Genomic DNA, 16,356 nt, shown 5'->3' with positions numbered 1-16,356 from the left:
GTAGGGGGAAAGCCATAGCTCAGTGGTACAGCACATGTTTTACATGTCAAAGGATTCAGGTTCAATCCCCAGGTTCAATTCCCTGCCTGAAACCCTGGATAACTGCTGCTAGATGGGCCAGAAGTCTGATCTCAGTAGAAAACAGCTTTCTTCCTCCTCAGAGACTGGAAGTGCAGTCTTTCCAGGCCCTGACTAGGGCATGCGCTCTCTAAAGCTGAAAGGTAGGCAGCAGAGGTGGTAGTGGCTGACAGAAGTCTAGCAAGATTTGTCACTTTTTTGCCATTTTCACATCAAGCAGACCTTATGTCTGTGTAGAGACTTAAACTAAGTTTAAAATTTGTGCTGTCTTTTTAGCCAAAATGACTGCTCTACCCACTATCAATCAATAAATAAATAAATAAATAAATATCAAGAAAGAGACTATATGACCATTGATAGGGACACTGGTTGGCATATACTAAAATCTGGTAACAAGGTTATCAGTCATGACAAACTTCAGCTCTTAGGTTAAGGACTCATGCAGGCTTCCTTGAAAACTGCTACAGCATCTGCACTGAACTATCACTATCCACCAAGCAGGTCCAGAGAAGCAATCCACCACTGATATAGTAATACACATTTTAAAATATATACATCACCATGTACATTGATGGTGCTATATAAATAATAATAATAATAATAATAATAATAATAATAATAATAATAATCAATTAAGCTGATTTTTTTGTACATTTGAATCACACTTGTTTTTTATAAGTATGATTCCTTGGGAGAGAACTCCTTTTTTCCAGAAATTTCTGTACATTTATCACTGGTTTGTATTAACATTCCTGCAAGTCTCCTGGGCTGGGAACGTGCCACTTCTATGTAAGATTCAGCTCACAGCTTGAGTCTTGTAAGTGTTAAATAGTATCAAAACGTTAGGTAACCCACCCAGAGCCTTTGCAATAAAATAAATTTTAAGTTTTTACTTTCAAAGATTCTAGAAAGCATTCCTTATAATCTTCCTTATAAACAAAACTGAAACATATGTGAACACTGGACCAATTCTTAGCCAGAAACACTACAGATTGGGTGACTGGGGATGAGACTTTATCACAATGTCTGCAAAGCAGGTGGTATAACAGCAATGCTGTGTGTCTTAACCCAGAATTGAAGTGGTGCAGAGTGAGCAATGGCATTAAAGAATAGAAACATATATGTGAACAAATCCAATTACCTCCATGGGGATCTAGGTGTAAGGTAGCAAAGCTAAGGGATGCAACATATATTAAAACAACTCCTTTGCAGCAGATACTTTCTCTCCTTTCCCCAGGTTATTTTCTGACTTGCTATTGTGGCACAGCTTTTCCTGTCTCACTCTTTTTTTTCTGAGCTTCTGTTTGCTCCCATGACTCCAAAAATATGAAAGGTACAACCCTCTGGCCCTGAACAATAGCCACTGGGAGACCTGTGGAAGGAATTAAATCTTGAATGCATATGATGTAGAGACCAGTAATTAGAACAACAGAATTATTTCAGAGTGATGCTTCTAGGAGGTGCAGGGAACGCTGATCAAATTTGCAGATGACACAAAATTGGGTGGGATAGCTAATACCCTGGAAGACAGAAACAAACTTCAAAGTGATCTTGATAGGTTGGAGTGCTGGGCTGAAAACAACAGAATGAAATTTAATAGGGATAAATGCCAAGTTCTACATTTAGAGAATAGAAACCAAATGCACAGTTACAAGATGGGGGACACTTGGCTCAGCAATATTACAAACGAGAAAGATCTTGGAATTGTTGTAGATCACAAGCTGAATATGAGCCAACAGTGCGATATGGCTGCAAGAAAGGCAAATGCTATTTTGGGCTGCATTAATAGAAGTATAGCTTCCAAATCACGTGAGGTACTGGTTCTTCTCTATTCGGCCCTGGTTAGGCCTCATCTAGAGTACTGCGTCCAGTTCTGGGCTCCACAATTCAAGAAGGACGCAGACAAGCTGGAGCGTGTTCAGAAGAGGGCAACCAGGATGATCAGAGGTCTAGAAACAAAGCCCTATGAAGAGAGACTGAAAGAACTGGGCATGTTTAGCCTGGAGAAGAGAAGATTGAGGGGAGACATGATAGCACTCTTCAAATACTTAAAAGGTTGTCACACAGAGGAGGGCCAGGATCTCTTCTCGATCCTCCCAGAGTGCAGGACACGGAATAATGGGCTCAAGTTAAAGGAAGCCAGATTCCGGCTAGACATCAGGAAAAACTTCCTGACTGTTAGAGCAGTGCGACGGTGGAATCAGCTACCTAGGGAGGTTGTGGGCTCTCCCACACTAGAGGCATTCAAGAGGCAGCTGGACAACCATCTGTCAGGGATGCTTTAGGGTGGATTCCTGCATTGAGCAGGGGGTTGGACTCGATGGCCTTGTAGGCCCCTTCCAACTCTGCTATTCTATGATTCTATGATTCTTTGCTTTCTTCTAGCACATCAATTCCTATCTGGCAAGTCATCAAAGCCTCATAGGTAGGTGCCAGTCACAGCAAAGAGGGCTGACTGGGGCACACTGGAAATAAGGTCTAGAGACAGATCTACACCAAGCAGGATATAACATGTTGAAAACATTTTGAAAACTGTATATGGAGTGTGTCCTGGGCCCCAACAGTTCCCACTACCATTATAAAACATTTTAAAGCAGTAGTGTAGATCCTGCCTAGGTTTTCATATTGTTTAGGGTGACCATATGAAAAGAAGGACAGGGTTCCTGTATCTTTAACAGTTGTATTGAAAAGGGAATTCCAGCAGGTGCCATTTGTATGCATGCAGCACCTGGTGAAATTCCATCTTCATCACAACAGTTAAAGCTGCAGGAGCCCTGCTTCCTTTAGCTAGAGTGACCAGATACAGAAGAGGGCAGTATCCTGAGTATAGAGATTCTGCAAGTGACTGCAGAATCGTTCTTGATGCAGACGCTTTGCAGCACACTCATAATTTCTGCAGTGACTCTTTGCCCTCCCCAGGGAAAATCAGAAACCTTGAGCCGATGCTGTCAGTAAGGACTACAACAATGTTTCAATTCTGCCAAGTGCCAGACAACCGATTAGATATACTTCACATATTTGGAAGACTATATCCTCATCACAGTCCTGCCTGATCCTGCTAAGACTAAACTGCACGTTTTATATCTTTGATGGCCATGTTATTCAGTAGCTCCAACCTAGTAGGCTCCAGAAAATATCCTCTGCAATCTTACACTCCTGCAAAAACACTACTTCGCATTTTGTTCTCAGTGACACCAAAAATATTATTAACGTATTCATAACAAAGAGTACAAGTTTTTCAGCTGAAGGTCCAGTTTTGGCCAAACATATAAAGCATATAGTGTCAGGGTTTGGCAAATTTCAATTAGGAGAACATTCCACAAGATGTATGACACTATTTAAAAGGCTTTACTCCTTGTTGCTGCCCTTGTTTTTACTTGTATCTGCTTCTTAAACTCCTCCCACAATACTTGTAAGTCTGGGTCTGCTTGAGCAGTCGAATGATATGATGAATCCTGAGGAGGAACAATATAATTCAAATGCTAAGTGGCATATGGGAGATAACATTTTTTAATGTTCCAAAACAGTCCTGTATGTATCGCAATGAACAGAAGGGGTTTGAACTTGCTTCTTGATATACAAAATACCTAGTACATGTAAGAACGTTAAAAATGATATCCACATATCTACAGCTTGAAGTGACACAGTCCACTCTACCACCTCTGGGTTCTATCATTTCATTTTGCTGCATGTGCAGACCAGGCTTGAAACTCAATACAACATGAAGAGATAGTAAGCAGAAGGCATGTATGGACCAGAACAGGAGCTGATCAGTGAAAATTAAGTCAATCTCCTCAATAAAAAGTTTAAGAGCCACACCAAATGCTCTAGACACATAAAGTAGATACGGATATATACCTTAAAACAATTATTCCACCTTCAAGCCCTCCCCAAAATAAGTTGTCTCTAAGTTAATTGCCTCAGCTTAGAGACATTACTTTTCTTCTTCCCTCTTTGGTCAGTTCACATAGCAAGCTTGTAAGGGCTTTCAAACAGCGTTAAAAAGACATCCTAGCCTCCCTCTGGATTAAGCATCAGACAATAGGTCAGATTCTCCACTAGTTCTTAAAATCCCCATTTGTGCCATAGGTTACTTCTTTCATTAGGTGCTAATCTATAGCAGAGTATAAATTCTCAACAGACGGCATCCCATCTGCTACAGATGGTTAACTGCTTTTCATGACGACTGACCTACTCTGGACATTGAACAGGCATCATAAAAGACAAAGTCTTATTTTGCATTATCGGTCTTCAGGGCATTGCTGTTCTACTAATTATAAGGTATGGACTATATTTTCCATCTCCTGGTTTCTAGATATTGCTGTTATCAGTCCAGCTGTTTATTTTAACTAAAGAATTCCAGAACTTTGACAATGCCAAATGGTGACAAGATGATGTAGCAGAAGCAGCATTTAATGAAATAGTGGAGATAGGCTGTTGCTTTCTCAGCATGCCTTGCTACTGGGTTACGGAGACCCCAGGGCTCATCTACACCAAGCAGGATATTGCACTATGAAAGCAGTATGAATGTGGTATATAGAAGGGAGGAACCACACTACTGCTTTATAGTGGTATTGAAGTGCACTGACAGTTGTTGGGGCCCATGACGCATGCCATATGCTGCTTTCATTAGGGTGACCACATGAAAAGGAGGACAGGGCTCCTGTAGCTTTAACAGTTGCACTGAAAAGGAATTTCAGTTGTCATTTTGTATGCACGCAGTACCTGGTGAAATTCCCTCTTCATCAAAACATTTAAAGTTGTAGGAATCTGGCCCTCTTCTGTATCTGGTCACTCTAGCTAAAGGGAGCAGGGCTCCTGCAGCTTTAACTGTTGTGATGAAGATGGAATTTCACCAGGTGCTGCATGCATACAAATGGCACCTGTTGAAATTCCCTTTTCAATACAACTATTTCCTCCTTTTCATATGGTCACCCTAGCTTCCATACCACTTTCATAGTGTTATAATCCTGCTTGGTGTAGATGTGTCATGGGCCCCAACAGTTGTCAGTGCACTTTAGTACCACTGTAAAGCAGTAGTGTGGCTCCTGTCTTATAAATACCGCTTTCATACTGCTTTCATAGTGTAATATCCTGCTTGGTGTAGATGAGCCCCCAGTAGTATATAGATTGTTCTGGTATAAGTGAGGAAGGATAAAGATGTAGTGAGTGGATTACCTGAATTGCTCCACAGAGCTTTGCCTAAGGCTCAGATTTCTCTGGAGTCTCTACTGCTGCCAAGAAAAAATGCTCTCCTCCATGTCTACTGTGCATCTGAATGGCTTTGTATCCCAGAGCTTGAGGGATAGGATCATATAAAGGCAGGCTTTTCTACCCACCTTGCAATGTAACTATAAAGAAGAGATGTGAAGTAGAATCTCTGGATGGTTCTATGTAGTGCTGTTGGCATCCAGGAAGAATTTTGGTGCTTAGAGAAAAGTATCTGTCCTTTGGGGATGAATGGTACTGGAAAGTCTATTTTGTACAGGGTTTTTAAGTGCTTATTTTTATATTTTCATTGGCTCTGGAGCTAAGGATCCATGTGAAGGAGAGAGCAGTCTGTTCCATGTTGTTCTAGCAACAGCAAAAAACTCTTCCATTGAGCTGGTAGGTCAGTGCGTTCTGTAGGGCTCCTAATTACTGTAACATTCATGTGCATCTGGTTCAGCGGAGCTACAGTTTGGTTTGAAACCACACTATCATTTCAAAGGCTCTCTGCGCTTCTTGAACACACAGAGTGGGTGGTGTACAAGTGTCAGTTTTATGGATACTGCAAACAGATCTAGAGCTATTTAAATAACATTCCATGTTTACCATTCACACTCTTGTGAAAATGGAAGCTTTATGTGTAATTTGATAAAGACAACTAGATTGAGATACAAGGAAGAATGGGATTTTCTACTGGGATGAGTGGGAAAAGAAATAGGAGATGAGCTTTACTGATATAGCAAAATGCTCCGGCACAGAAGAGGGATGAAATGGGCCACCTAACATAATCAAAACCATGCTTTGGTACAATCTCTCCTCTGTAACCCACAATACACACAGCCTTTACAACAAACTCTTGTAGGGAATTTCAAATGACCAATATGCAGGTGTACTTTTACACAATGGAAAAAAAGGTTTGAATGACAGAAAACAAGCTCAAATCCCACATAACAAATATGCCAGCCTTTAACAATAGCGTAATTTAACATTCCAGGCAACTCATCATTTCCAGCTGACAGTGATAAGTCTATCTACTATGGCTTCTCCTTTATTGTACACTTATTTTAAGAGGGGGAAAAGAAAAATCAATGAACATCAATGCTTGTTTCTGTGGTACCAGCATTTTGGCATTCTGAATTAAGAGGAAAAACAAAAGACACCAAAGGCTACATTTTTCAGTGCCACTATCCAGCAATTTCACTTCTTTCACTGCTGCAGCTACAGAAACAAACCTCCTGGTGGATTTATAAAATCTGATTGGTTTTCACTAACGCTCATGCTGATTCTATAAATAGTTCAGCACTGTGTATATGTGTAGAAAAGAAGCGTACCAGAACAGCATGGCTAAGTAGCAGATAAGCAGGCAATTATAGCAGATAAAGAGGCTAGACATTTGGGTTTTTCTCAATCAGTCCCCATCCCATTCACTTTTTGTTCACCTCCATTATTTCTCCCTGCATCTCCATTTTTATACCTCACTCTCCCCTTTCATTATTGAATCTGTCTTGCACCTTTCATCATTGGAAGCCCCTGTCCTTTTATTCTCTCTATGCAATTCTGGCAGGACATAGGCAAAGGAACTGTGTCATGCTTCTGCAGACTCTGAAAATGTCCTCTCTCAGTTACTCCTACTCTGGGGATTAATAAAACAAAAGGAATAAATTGCTTCAAACACAAACTTCAAGGAAATAATACTTAACTATGGTTCCTCTACTAAGAACTTAAGAAGAACTGTGTTGGATCAGACCAAAGATCTATCTAGACCAGCATCCTGTTTTTATAGTGAGGTGGCGGTCCTTTGAAACAGCTGTCCATCCTCTGTCCATGTTGGAGAGAAAAAGAGGGTGGGCAGCTGCTCTGTCCTGTCCTGCCAGTTGCTGTCCTGCTGCAACATTTCCCGCAGAGGGCAGGTAGGGTCAGTGGGACTCTCCAGAGCATCCACAAGTGCCATTGCTATACTCCCAACAGAGCCCTCCTCCCAGTACACGACCTGAGGTGGGAAATTCACTCCACCACATGGGAGGGCTGGCCCTGCATGCCATGACAGCTCCTACAGGAGCAAGTGTTGCCACCACTAAAAGATCTGCTTGACAGAGGCAGGAAATAAATAAGGTTTATGCAATAATGTACCAGGCATCATCCAACTGTGGCATTCTACTAGCGCTAATGAGACAAGCATACGCTACTGACTGGCTCAATCAGGTAAACTCACTTCAAGTCCTACCAAAAGACAGGCAGGCAGGCAGGCAGGCTCTGTTGGGTTTGGAAGCTTGTTCAAGGGCTGTAGCTGCGAGGGAGCAGAGCCACCCCACTTCCCAAGGCCAGGAGACGGAACCACACAGCATGGCACATGCTCGGTATGTGTGTGTGTGTGTGTGCTCACCATCTCTCAAGATGGGATATGGCACAGTAGTCTCTTGAAAGAAAGCATCCTGGAGAACTGTGGGAACAAACAGCATGGAGTGCCACAAGCAGGACCCATAAGGGTGCCTCCAGAAACATGTGCCCCTGGGTGAGGGGCTTGCAGAAGAGAGGACAGGGATGTCCCATTACATGAGCTATTTCCCCATTGTATAAGCATTGGTTTCTGCTATTAGCACTAGTGCAATGCCACAGTTGAATACAATTCATGCCATTTAACTATTAGTGCTAGTGCAAGCCAGAGGTGAAAATGCTTGGACTCCATCAAGTCCAATGCAAAACCTATTTAATCTCAGAGCTGTTGGAAGGCATTACCATTAAAAATTGGCATTACACCCATAGGGGTTAAGAACCTAATTTTAACTTTAAACATTTTTGGGAAAAAATATCTGTTGGCAGCACTAGATTCTGTGAATTCCATCAAACTGGTGTTTCTGACTATAAATCTCAGTGCATCATACATTGCTACATTCAATAGTATTGTGATAATAGCATCACTAGACTTAGGCAACCATAGATAAGCCTCTTGATACCATTCTTTTTCTCAGGTAGTGGGGTCACAGTTTTACAGGCCCTCTCCTAACAGAACAAAGTAGGAGAAATCACCAAAAGTAAACCAGGGGTGCAATCAGGCAGGTGGGAGATAGGGAAGTAGCTTCTTATCACAGTGACGGCACATATTAAAAGTACTTAAAAGGGGATGCAGTATGAACAACGTTATTAATATTCCTCTTCCTTCCCCATTCCTTTTTCCTTTTGTATCATGTTAATTAGATTATGAGCCTGCAGGTAGGGACTGTCTTATCTTTCAATATATGTGCAGGGCTTAGAAAAAAATATGCTATATAAAAGATTATCACCATCATCATCACCACATCATAGTATCCCAAAATTACTGGGGTCAATTAATCTCCTGTGTGCAACTAAAATGCTAACTCTCTCTGTGAGAAACTAGAAATATGAATGAGAATCTGTACTTAATACAATTTAAGCTAGACAGACTACAAAAGAGGAGAGGGGGAAGACAGCACAGGTCCTAATGTGCTACTTCATCTTTCATCATAAACTTCTATACACTTTACCAACTCTAGTTAATGTTATTCTTGATTATTTCTTCCTATCCTTCAAAAATGTTACAATATTTTTATTTTAAACTTAAAAGCTCATCCCATCACTAATGCTGGTTCTTCTCTCGACATCATAGATAACGTTGGTTCTACAAAAATGGAACTCGTGGGACAGGTCCAGAATTTATGTAGCCTCACAGCCAAAGAAAGAATGGCTTATAATAGGAGAGATGATATGAAAAAGTTTTAACCGCATTTGGCAGAGCTTTTTGGAGAAAGAACTGAAGCACAGACATCTCAACTATCCTGAGTTGGCAGAGGAAAACAGAACCCTTCTGACCTTTCCCCCCACCACTTCTTTCTTTCTCTCTCTTCCCCCCCCCCCGCCATTTCTTTTCCTTCTTTTTACGAAGTTGTACAAGACAGGGATTGGCGATAATGTGTCCCTTGGAGAACACCGGGCTGATGGTGGGGGGATTGTTGACGAGATCTCAGTTCCTTAGAGAAGCATCGGATGACTGTTTTATTAAACTCTGTGTGTGTGTGTGTGTGTGTGTGTGTGTGTATGTGTATGGAAATTTGTTAATAAAAGTATTGTCCTTTTTTCTTTTCTTTTTGAAATTCCTAGTGCATTATCTAAAGCAAGCAGTGGAATCACTGTCATATGATTCTCTTTTTCATACATTGAGGGGGTATTACAATGGTTAGTAGAGACCTATTATAGCTTGCTTCAGCATGGAGGCAGATGCTTTCTCTTTGCATACTCCCCTCAGAACACAGCAGGCCTTTTAGCGACTGGAAAATCTGGGAAATTAATTCCACTTGAAGCAGCATTAGTTTCCATTCCATGATCTCTCTATGTGCCTCAAAGGAAATTGTAAAGGGAACCAAAGGCAGCTACACTTCCCAGAAAATAAAGGGGATGGAAACCATAAAGGTGCTTTGATTGTTAATATTTGTGGGGTTGAGACTAAAATTCTCCAATGACCTTTGGCCTCAAGCAGAAAGTATTCAACAGATACTCTGTCCCCAACCCTATTTCTACAGAATAGTTAAGTTTCAACAATAAATAAAATGAAAAGCTGAGGCAAAAGGGAAATCATTTATTTCCATTTTGTTTGTGCACACCCTGTTTAGATAGTCGCCTGGAGACACCTTTGGGAGCTTCCAAATCAATGTCTGTTTTATACCAATATTTTGCCTGTCCAACTGAAACAATTCAATAGAGTTTCCCTTCAGTAAAGCGCAATGGCATCTTTGTTATAAAGAAATCTGAGAAACAAATCTGAGAAACTAGGGGCAGCATCCACTCCGCCTCCACTGATTCGATTGCGCTTGTGGGAGTGACCGCTTCCACAACAGGGCTTTCACACTTTTAAAAATAACCCTAGAAATGAGTGGATTTCTGGATTGGGATAGGTCACCGAAGCACCCTTCTGTGAGTTCAGTTGACCTGCCCTATTCTAGGAACAAGTGTTTCCACTCATTTTGTGTTATTCTTAGAACACCCTGTTCTGAGATACCACCTAGGAAGTCTAAAGCTTGGACAGCATCTTTCTCTCTCCAACAGTCCTAGATTAGGATCAGTAGGATACATTATAACTATATACCTAACTTAGAAGCTACTATTGTTCCAGCAGAATAACCTGGAAAGCACTTCAACAAACAAAGTACAATGAGGGTTTTTTGGGGGGTTATTTTCTCTAAAATCACAAGGCACAAAACTACATTTTTTAAAAAAAAAGAATGAAGATGCTGAAGGTGGGTTTCCTTTTTGCAGATAGAAAGAAGCATGAAAAAAAAACTCCTAAGTGACTCACAAATGTAGGCTTTTACAGAATGAAGATTTTATATACTCATCATACAATTATGAAAGAATTGAGATGTTAAACTTTTTGGACATAAGTCATTGTCAGTTTTGCCTATCAATGGAAAACATCCATTGGTTTCATAGAGAACTGCTTTTTATAAGCTACTTCAAGTTTTATTCTAACAAGAAGAAATCTGAGTACCTGATTTTACAGAGGCTTTAGTTTATTCCAAAATCCAATACATTTCAATGGAATGCTATCATACAGCGAGAGAAAAGCCATAATGCGTTCCTATCTAGCTGGCTATGATTGGCAAATTTAGTTTTATACCTAAATATACAGATGTTATATCTTAATATTGCATGTCAATCAGAATCATAGCATTTGGAATGCTTTCAGTTTGGGAGGCAAAAGAAGGAAAATCCTGTTGAGAAATGTTTGTTCACTGTCTTAACATATATCTCTGAAAGACAGTTTAGCACTGGCTAGACATTAGCTTAGCACATTCTAATAGATGCCACTATCTCAAGGTGTCCTCTCTTAGAACTACTTTTGACAGTTGCCTGTTCCAACACCTGTACCATGTAAGTAGTATGTTTATGAAGTTTCCTTTAACATCTAGAAAACTTGGTTTATATTATCGAGTATACATAGTTTATGTCCAACTCTAACCATGGGAAGTCACTGACAATTTGGAATCAGCTAAATTCATGTCAGGTCCAGGTATGAAATTATTAAATTAGCCAAAGCAATACTCCAAAAATGTAATTGTATCACACAAGTTACATAACATATAGTAAATTCAGCAACTAGCTAAAAACTGTTATCATGGCATACTCTTGGATTTCGGAAGCTTACAACAAGAAAGATAAAGAACTACACATGGTAGCTAGCATTTCTGTTTAGGATTTTATGGGCATTTCCTTTTTAATTCTCAATTTCATTCAATAACCTGGTTATACAGGATCCTAGCAGAGAGGATAATACAAGCATGTGGTAAGTAATGTAAGTTACTGGTGGAGATGTAAAATTGTTTGAAGCATAATATGCAATGCAAGTTCAGTGTAGCATATTGTACTTCAGCCAGACATTTCTATAAACTAGAAGAAAGTCAAGTGGATTTTTTACAGTCATACATATCCAACAATAACAACACATCATCCTCATCCTCAATCTCTACCTATCTTAGTCCAGGGATATTGGAGAAAGATGTTGTCAAATCTGAGGATATCTTGTTTTTAAGGATAAGGAAGGCGGAACCAACTTCAAAACCTTCCAGAGATCCTGAGTAGCCTTGGTAACATCACCACCCCTCATTCCCATTTACATATTATCTTCTTTAGTTAGTTCCCAAAATCAGACAATAAACTTAGCTTAAGTATTAGTAGCAATTTAATGAACAACCTAGGTAAAAGCCCAGGCACACTAATGAAGACTGTGACCAAGATGGCCTGATTTATGGTTACAGCTCACTTATACTTTCCATCCACAATTTACATTATAACACTGTACACGGACCCTGTCCTATGGATCTTACTATGACATTTAAAATGTTGAGCTGGTTGCATGGTTTTATACCTTTTAATGTTATTGTATTGTTATTTAAAGTTTTATATTTTATTATTGTACTGAGTATTTAAATATGATGCAGACTGCCCTGGAGTCCAGTTTTGGAAGGTGTGGTTCATCCAATTAAGAGTCAATACAAATGTGGACTTACCACCTCTCCATTTTTCCAAAATAAAACTGAAAATTGTTGGAACACAACAATTCAGTGAAGTACATGACATTTTACAGAGTAATATTACTGAACCTAAATAGCAGTATTTCTCTTCATCATCTGTCCAAACTGTTCTGTGTCATACAAAAAATGTATAAATGCATGACAGGATCAAGAAAAACTTTGCCACCTAAACACCATAAGAGGTCAGACTAGCACAACAGACAAGCTACTTTCCTATCTGCAGTATTTATTTGCCTGTGCCTTAAATTAAGAAAGCCAACATTACAAACAACTCGATTTAAACAAAATTATGCAAGAGCTCCTGTTAAGTATGTTGTGTCCAAAGCTGGTAATAATTAAAATATATGGAGGCTGCAAATAATGTAGAATGTCTGGTTTCCATATAAATATTTTCTCTGTATACTTTTGCTTTGAAAGATGTATGACAAATAGTACTGCATACAGTAAGAAAGTTTCAGATAAGGAGGTTTTTTTTAAAGAACCCCCCCCCCCGAAACCTTGAGGAGTGAAATCAAGGGTAAAAAGATGAATGAGCAGGAAGGTATGAAGAATTACAGTACAATTCACTGCTTTGCATTTCTTTCTTTTTAAAAAGAAAAAAGTTGCTTCTGCTTATGAAGGATGATAAATGACTAGACAGCTGCATGCTCTTAACGGTTCAAGACTTTGGGGGAATAATACGAACATCACCAGTATTACTATTTGCAAATACAAGGAAAGAAACTGGGAACCTTAGATTTTCTCAAGGTTTCTTCGATTTTTGGAACACTTTCCATTCCTTGGTACCTGGCTGGCATCTGTCATTTCTTTCCCTAGTGTTCCAAAATAGGAGTTATCCCCTGTGATATTCTGCAACAAGGCATGAAAAAACACCTGCCAATCCTTACAGTTGCAGATACTCTGAGAGGAAGAGTATCCCACCCAAAATACTTTTGTTGGCAGCAAAATTGGGATTGCATCCACCCACTAAAAATCACAGGCTTCTGGGATTTTCCTTGAGGCTAACTCTCAGTCTCTATTCAATAAACCTATGGGAAACAAACTTCAGCTTTGCAGCTGGACTGAAACGCAAGACACTCAGACGGACAAAGAAAGTCAACTACTGATGTCCTCAAGTAGTCAGTCTCCAGACACAAGATGAAAATAAAGGAGCAGGTGCATACAAAGTCCAGGTTTTTTTGGAGGGGGGGGGGGAAACCTGGGAAAGTATTAACTCTCATTGACTAGAACAGGAGCCTTGGTAGAGACACAGAACATAGCTGCAGATCTTATTGGGATAAAGGAAAATCTGGGGAGTTTATTTATTAAATGTATATACCAGCCAGCTGCTGAATGCTTTCAAGGCAATTTACAATAATAAACCCCCAAAGCAACAGGAAACTAACCACCAAAACAATAGCATAGCCAATGAAACTATCAAAATAAAATAGTTTGTTTCATTATATCTAGAATCTGTTATGACTGGATAATATTTACTTTTATAAAAGAGCTATTTTACATTGGTAGCAACCATAATATACATACTTACCAGGAAATAAATCCTATTGAACTTAATGAGACTTATTCACGGGATTGCACAGATTGTAAAAATACTACTGAGTAACATATCTGGTGAACCCTAGGCAGACAGAAGCGTATAAAAGGACACATTGGAAGCCACAGCCATGTTGAACACTGCTACGTTTCATTTGTCAGGTGAGGGCACCTTGCCAGAAGTATCTTGACCTAGACTCCGATTAGTAGATCCAGCCCATTAAACTTTCACAATGAGCAAGTGACACCAAATCTGAGCCAACCTTATCTTAGGAAGGAGGGGAAAGGAAATAGAGGAGAGCTACCCTATTATCCCTAGCAACCTTGAGCTTAGGGGACAGTGGTCTGGCCAGAGCTTCTCCAACAAAAAGCCAGTCACCAAGCACACTGAAGTAGAGAACTTGGGTTCACACTGGACTTTGCTTCCTGGCTGTGTGTGGGGGTTCTTTGGAGTGAGGGGGAGAACGGAAGAAAGGGGGGAGCAACGAAGAAACACACCTTTCAGGAAATCCTAGGTCTTTTCTTGAATCTGAGAGTGGTCTGCCTTCTCCTTTTCATGACAACCTTAATAGTTAAGGTTGTATTGGATGCCCCCAGTTTGCAACAAACTGTGACAGAAGCACTATATATAAGCAGGAATGCCAGATCATGGGAAGTGGGGGAAAGGATGGTTGAGATGAGTCCAGCTTTTTACTCCTCACCTGCCAAAGTCGTTTAAAGCCAACGAAGCTGGAGCAGGATTTACTAATCAGGTTTTAGATGGAAAGGGAGGTGGAAAAAAAATACACCCACACACCCATACATTGCAGTATAAACTGGTGGTGGGAGAGAAAAGCAGACTGCTCCACACATCCTAAAAAGTCAACACATCTGAAACTAGAGGGGAGCAACGCAGCAGAACCAGCTCACGCACACCCCTTTCAAAAGGGCAGTCCTGGCACTCACCCCCCCAGCCTCTCTCTGTACCCCCCAACCACCCCCACACCTCCGCTCATTTCTAGCTGAAACATTGCAGCAGCCCTAGATGCCCAGCAGCAGCAGCTAGCTTTTCTCCCTGATGTCAGATTAGCTCCACTTAACCCCTAGGGTGGTGACTACTGGGGAATACTAAGAATACACCTGGCAGGTCATTTTGGGGAAATGAAATAGGGGGACCTAGTTTATCCTAATAAGGAAGTGGGGCTTGGGGAGGGGGTTTCTTCTTAGGTTCTTAAGAGCTGGATATATATGTGTGTGTGTTCTCTACTACCACACTCATGTCTTAGGAAACCCGATTTTCAAGTAGAGGGGAAAAGTAAGGAACGAAATAATAATAATAATAATAATAATAATAATAATAATGATGATGATGATGATGATGATGATGATGATACGAGCGAGAAATGAGAGATGATATGATGGTAATAATAAACGACATCTAGCCACTCTCCACCGCCTTCCCAACCTTCCCCCGCTGGTCTCGCTCCCTTACCTTCCAGCACCGAGTAGACCTTGTCCAAAGCCATCTTCCCCGCTCCTGCTCCTCCGCGCTCCTGCTCCCCCGACTCCGCGCACCTGTGGCCGGGGAGCGGGGCTGTAGCGCGACCTCTCAGCGCGAGGGGCTCATCGCCGCCTCAGCCACCAGCCGCAGCCACCGCCGCGGCGGCGTCTCTCCCCCGTCAGACCCGCTGGCCCCTCCGGCACGACGCCCTCAAGTCTCGCCGCCTCTGGCCATGCCCGGAGCTCGGCCGCCCCTTCATGCCCAGCAGGGCGCGCCGGGCGGGAAACTTGCTGAGGGGAAGAGGGGGGGAGGGGCGGCGGCGGCGGCGGCGCTTTCGCCTCAGCCGGCTCCCACCGAGCGGGGTTCGGGGAATGCGACGTGGAGTCCGCGTGGAGGAGGAGGAGGAGGAGGAGGAGGAAGGGGGTCGGGGCGGCGCTGAAGCCGGGCTAGACCTCCCCCGGAGACGTCCCCGGGCGGAGAAGAACCACCTCGCGCGCCATCCCCTCAGCTCGGCGGCTAGAAACGGCTTTTCGTCGTGTCGTCTCCTCCTCCTCCACCACCTCCTCACACCCAGCGAGTCCGGGGCGGCTTCACCATCTCCCTTAACAGCGGCGGCTCCGAGGAAGCGCCCGCAATTTGAGCGGGCTGCGTGTGCGGTGTGTGCGTGCGTGCGTGTGAGGGAAAGACACAGAGAGAGAGAGAGAGAGGGAGCCCGCCGAGAGGAGCCGCTTTGTACGCATGTGCCCCCCGTTTACCCACCGCCCCTTCTCGCCTCACAGACCTCGTAGTCAACCGTCAAGGGTCTTTCTCTCTCTCTCCCCCCCCCCCACTTTCCTCAGTGTCTTCTTACCTCACGAGAGCGGCGAGGGGGTGGGCTATGGGGAGAGTGAGGGGTGGGCGTCTGTTTCGACAGGGGAAGTGGGTTTGTGAAGTGAGGGGAGTACTGGACGTGGGGGGGGAGGTCGGGGTAGGACTGTGTCAGCCGTTAAGGGGCTTAGTTTTATAAAGGGGGAC

At 42.1% G+C, this 16,356-nt stretch overlaps 2 protein-coding genes across 2 annotated transcripts in view; both read right to left on the bottom strand.

Annotated features, from left to right (window-relative positions):
* The window catches only part of NETO2 (neuropilin and tolloid like 2), a 32,328-nt gene extending 16,945 nt beyond the window's left edge, over positions 1–15,383 (bottom strand). Inside the window, exon 1 of the mRNA XM_063141158.1 lies at positions 15,334–15,383. Coding sequence (XP_062997228.1) covers positions 15,334–15,367 — 34 coding nt within the window. The 5' untranslated portion in view covers positions 15,368–15,383. The remainder of the gene's footprint in view (positions 1–15,333) is intronic.
* DNAJA2 (DnaJ heat shock protein family (Hsp40) member A2) overlaps positions 1–16,356 on the bottom strand; it is a 99,446-nt gene that overhangs the window by 63,864 nt on the left and 19,226 nt on the right. The gene's annotated exons all lie outside the window — the stretch shown is intronic.

Source organism: Elgaria multicarinata, chromosome 14 (assembly GCF_023053635.1).
Source record: "Elgaria multicarinata webbii isolate HBS135686 ecotype San Diego chromosome 14, rElgMul1.1.pri, whole genome shotgun sequence".
Classification (NCBI taxonomy): Eukaryota; Metazoa; Chordata; class Lepidosauria; order Squamata; family Anguidae; genus Elgaria; species Elgaria multicarinata.
This window is presented reverse-complemented; position numbering and strand designations above follow the sequence as displayed.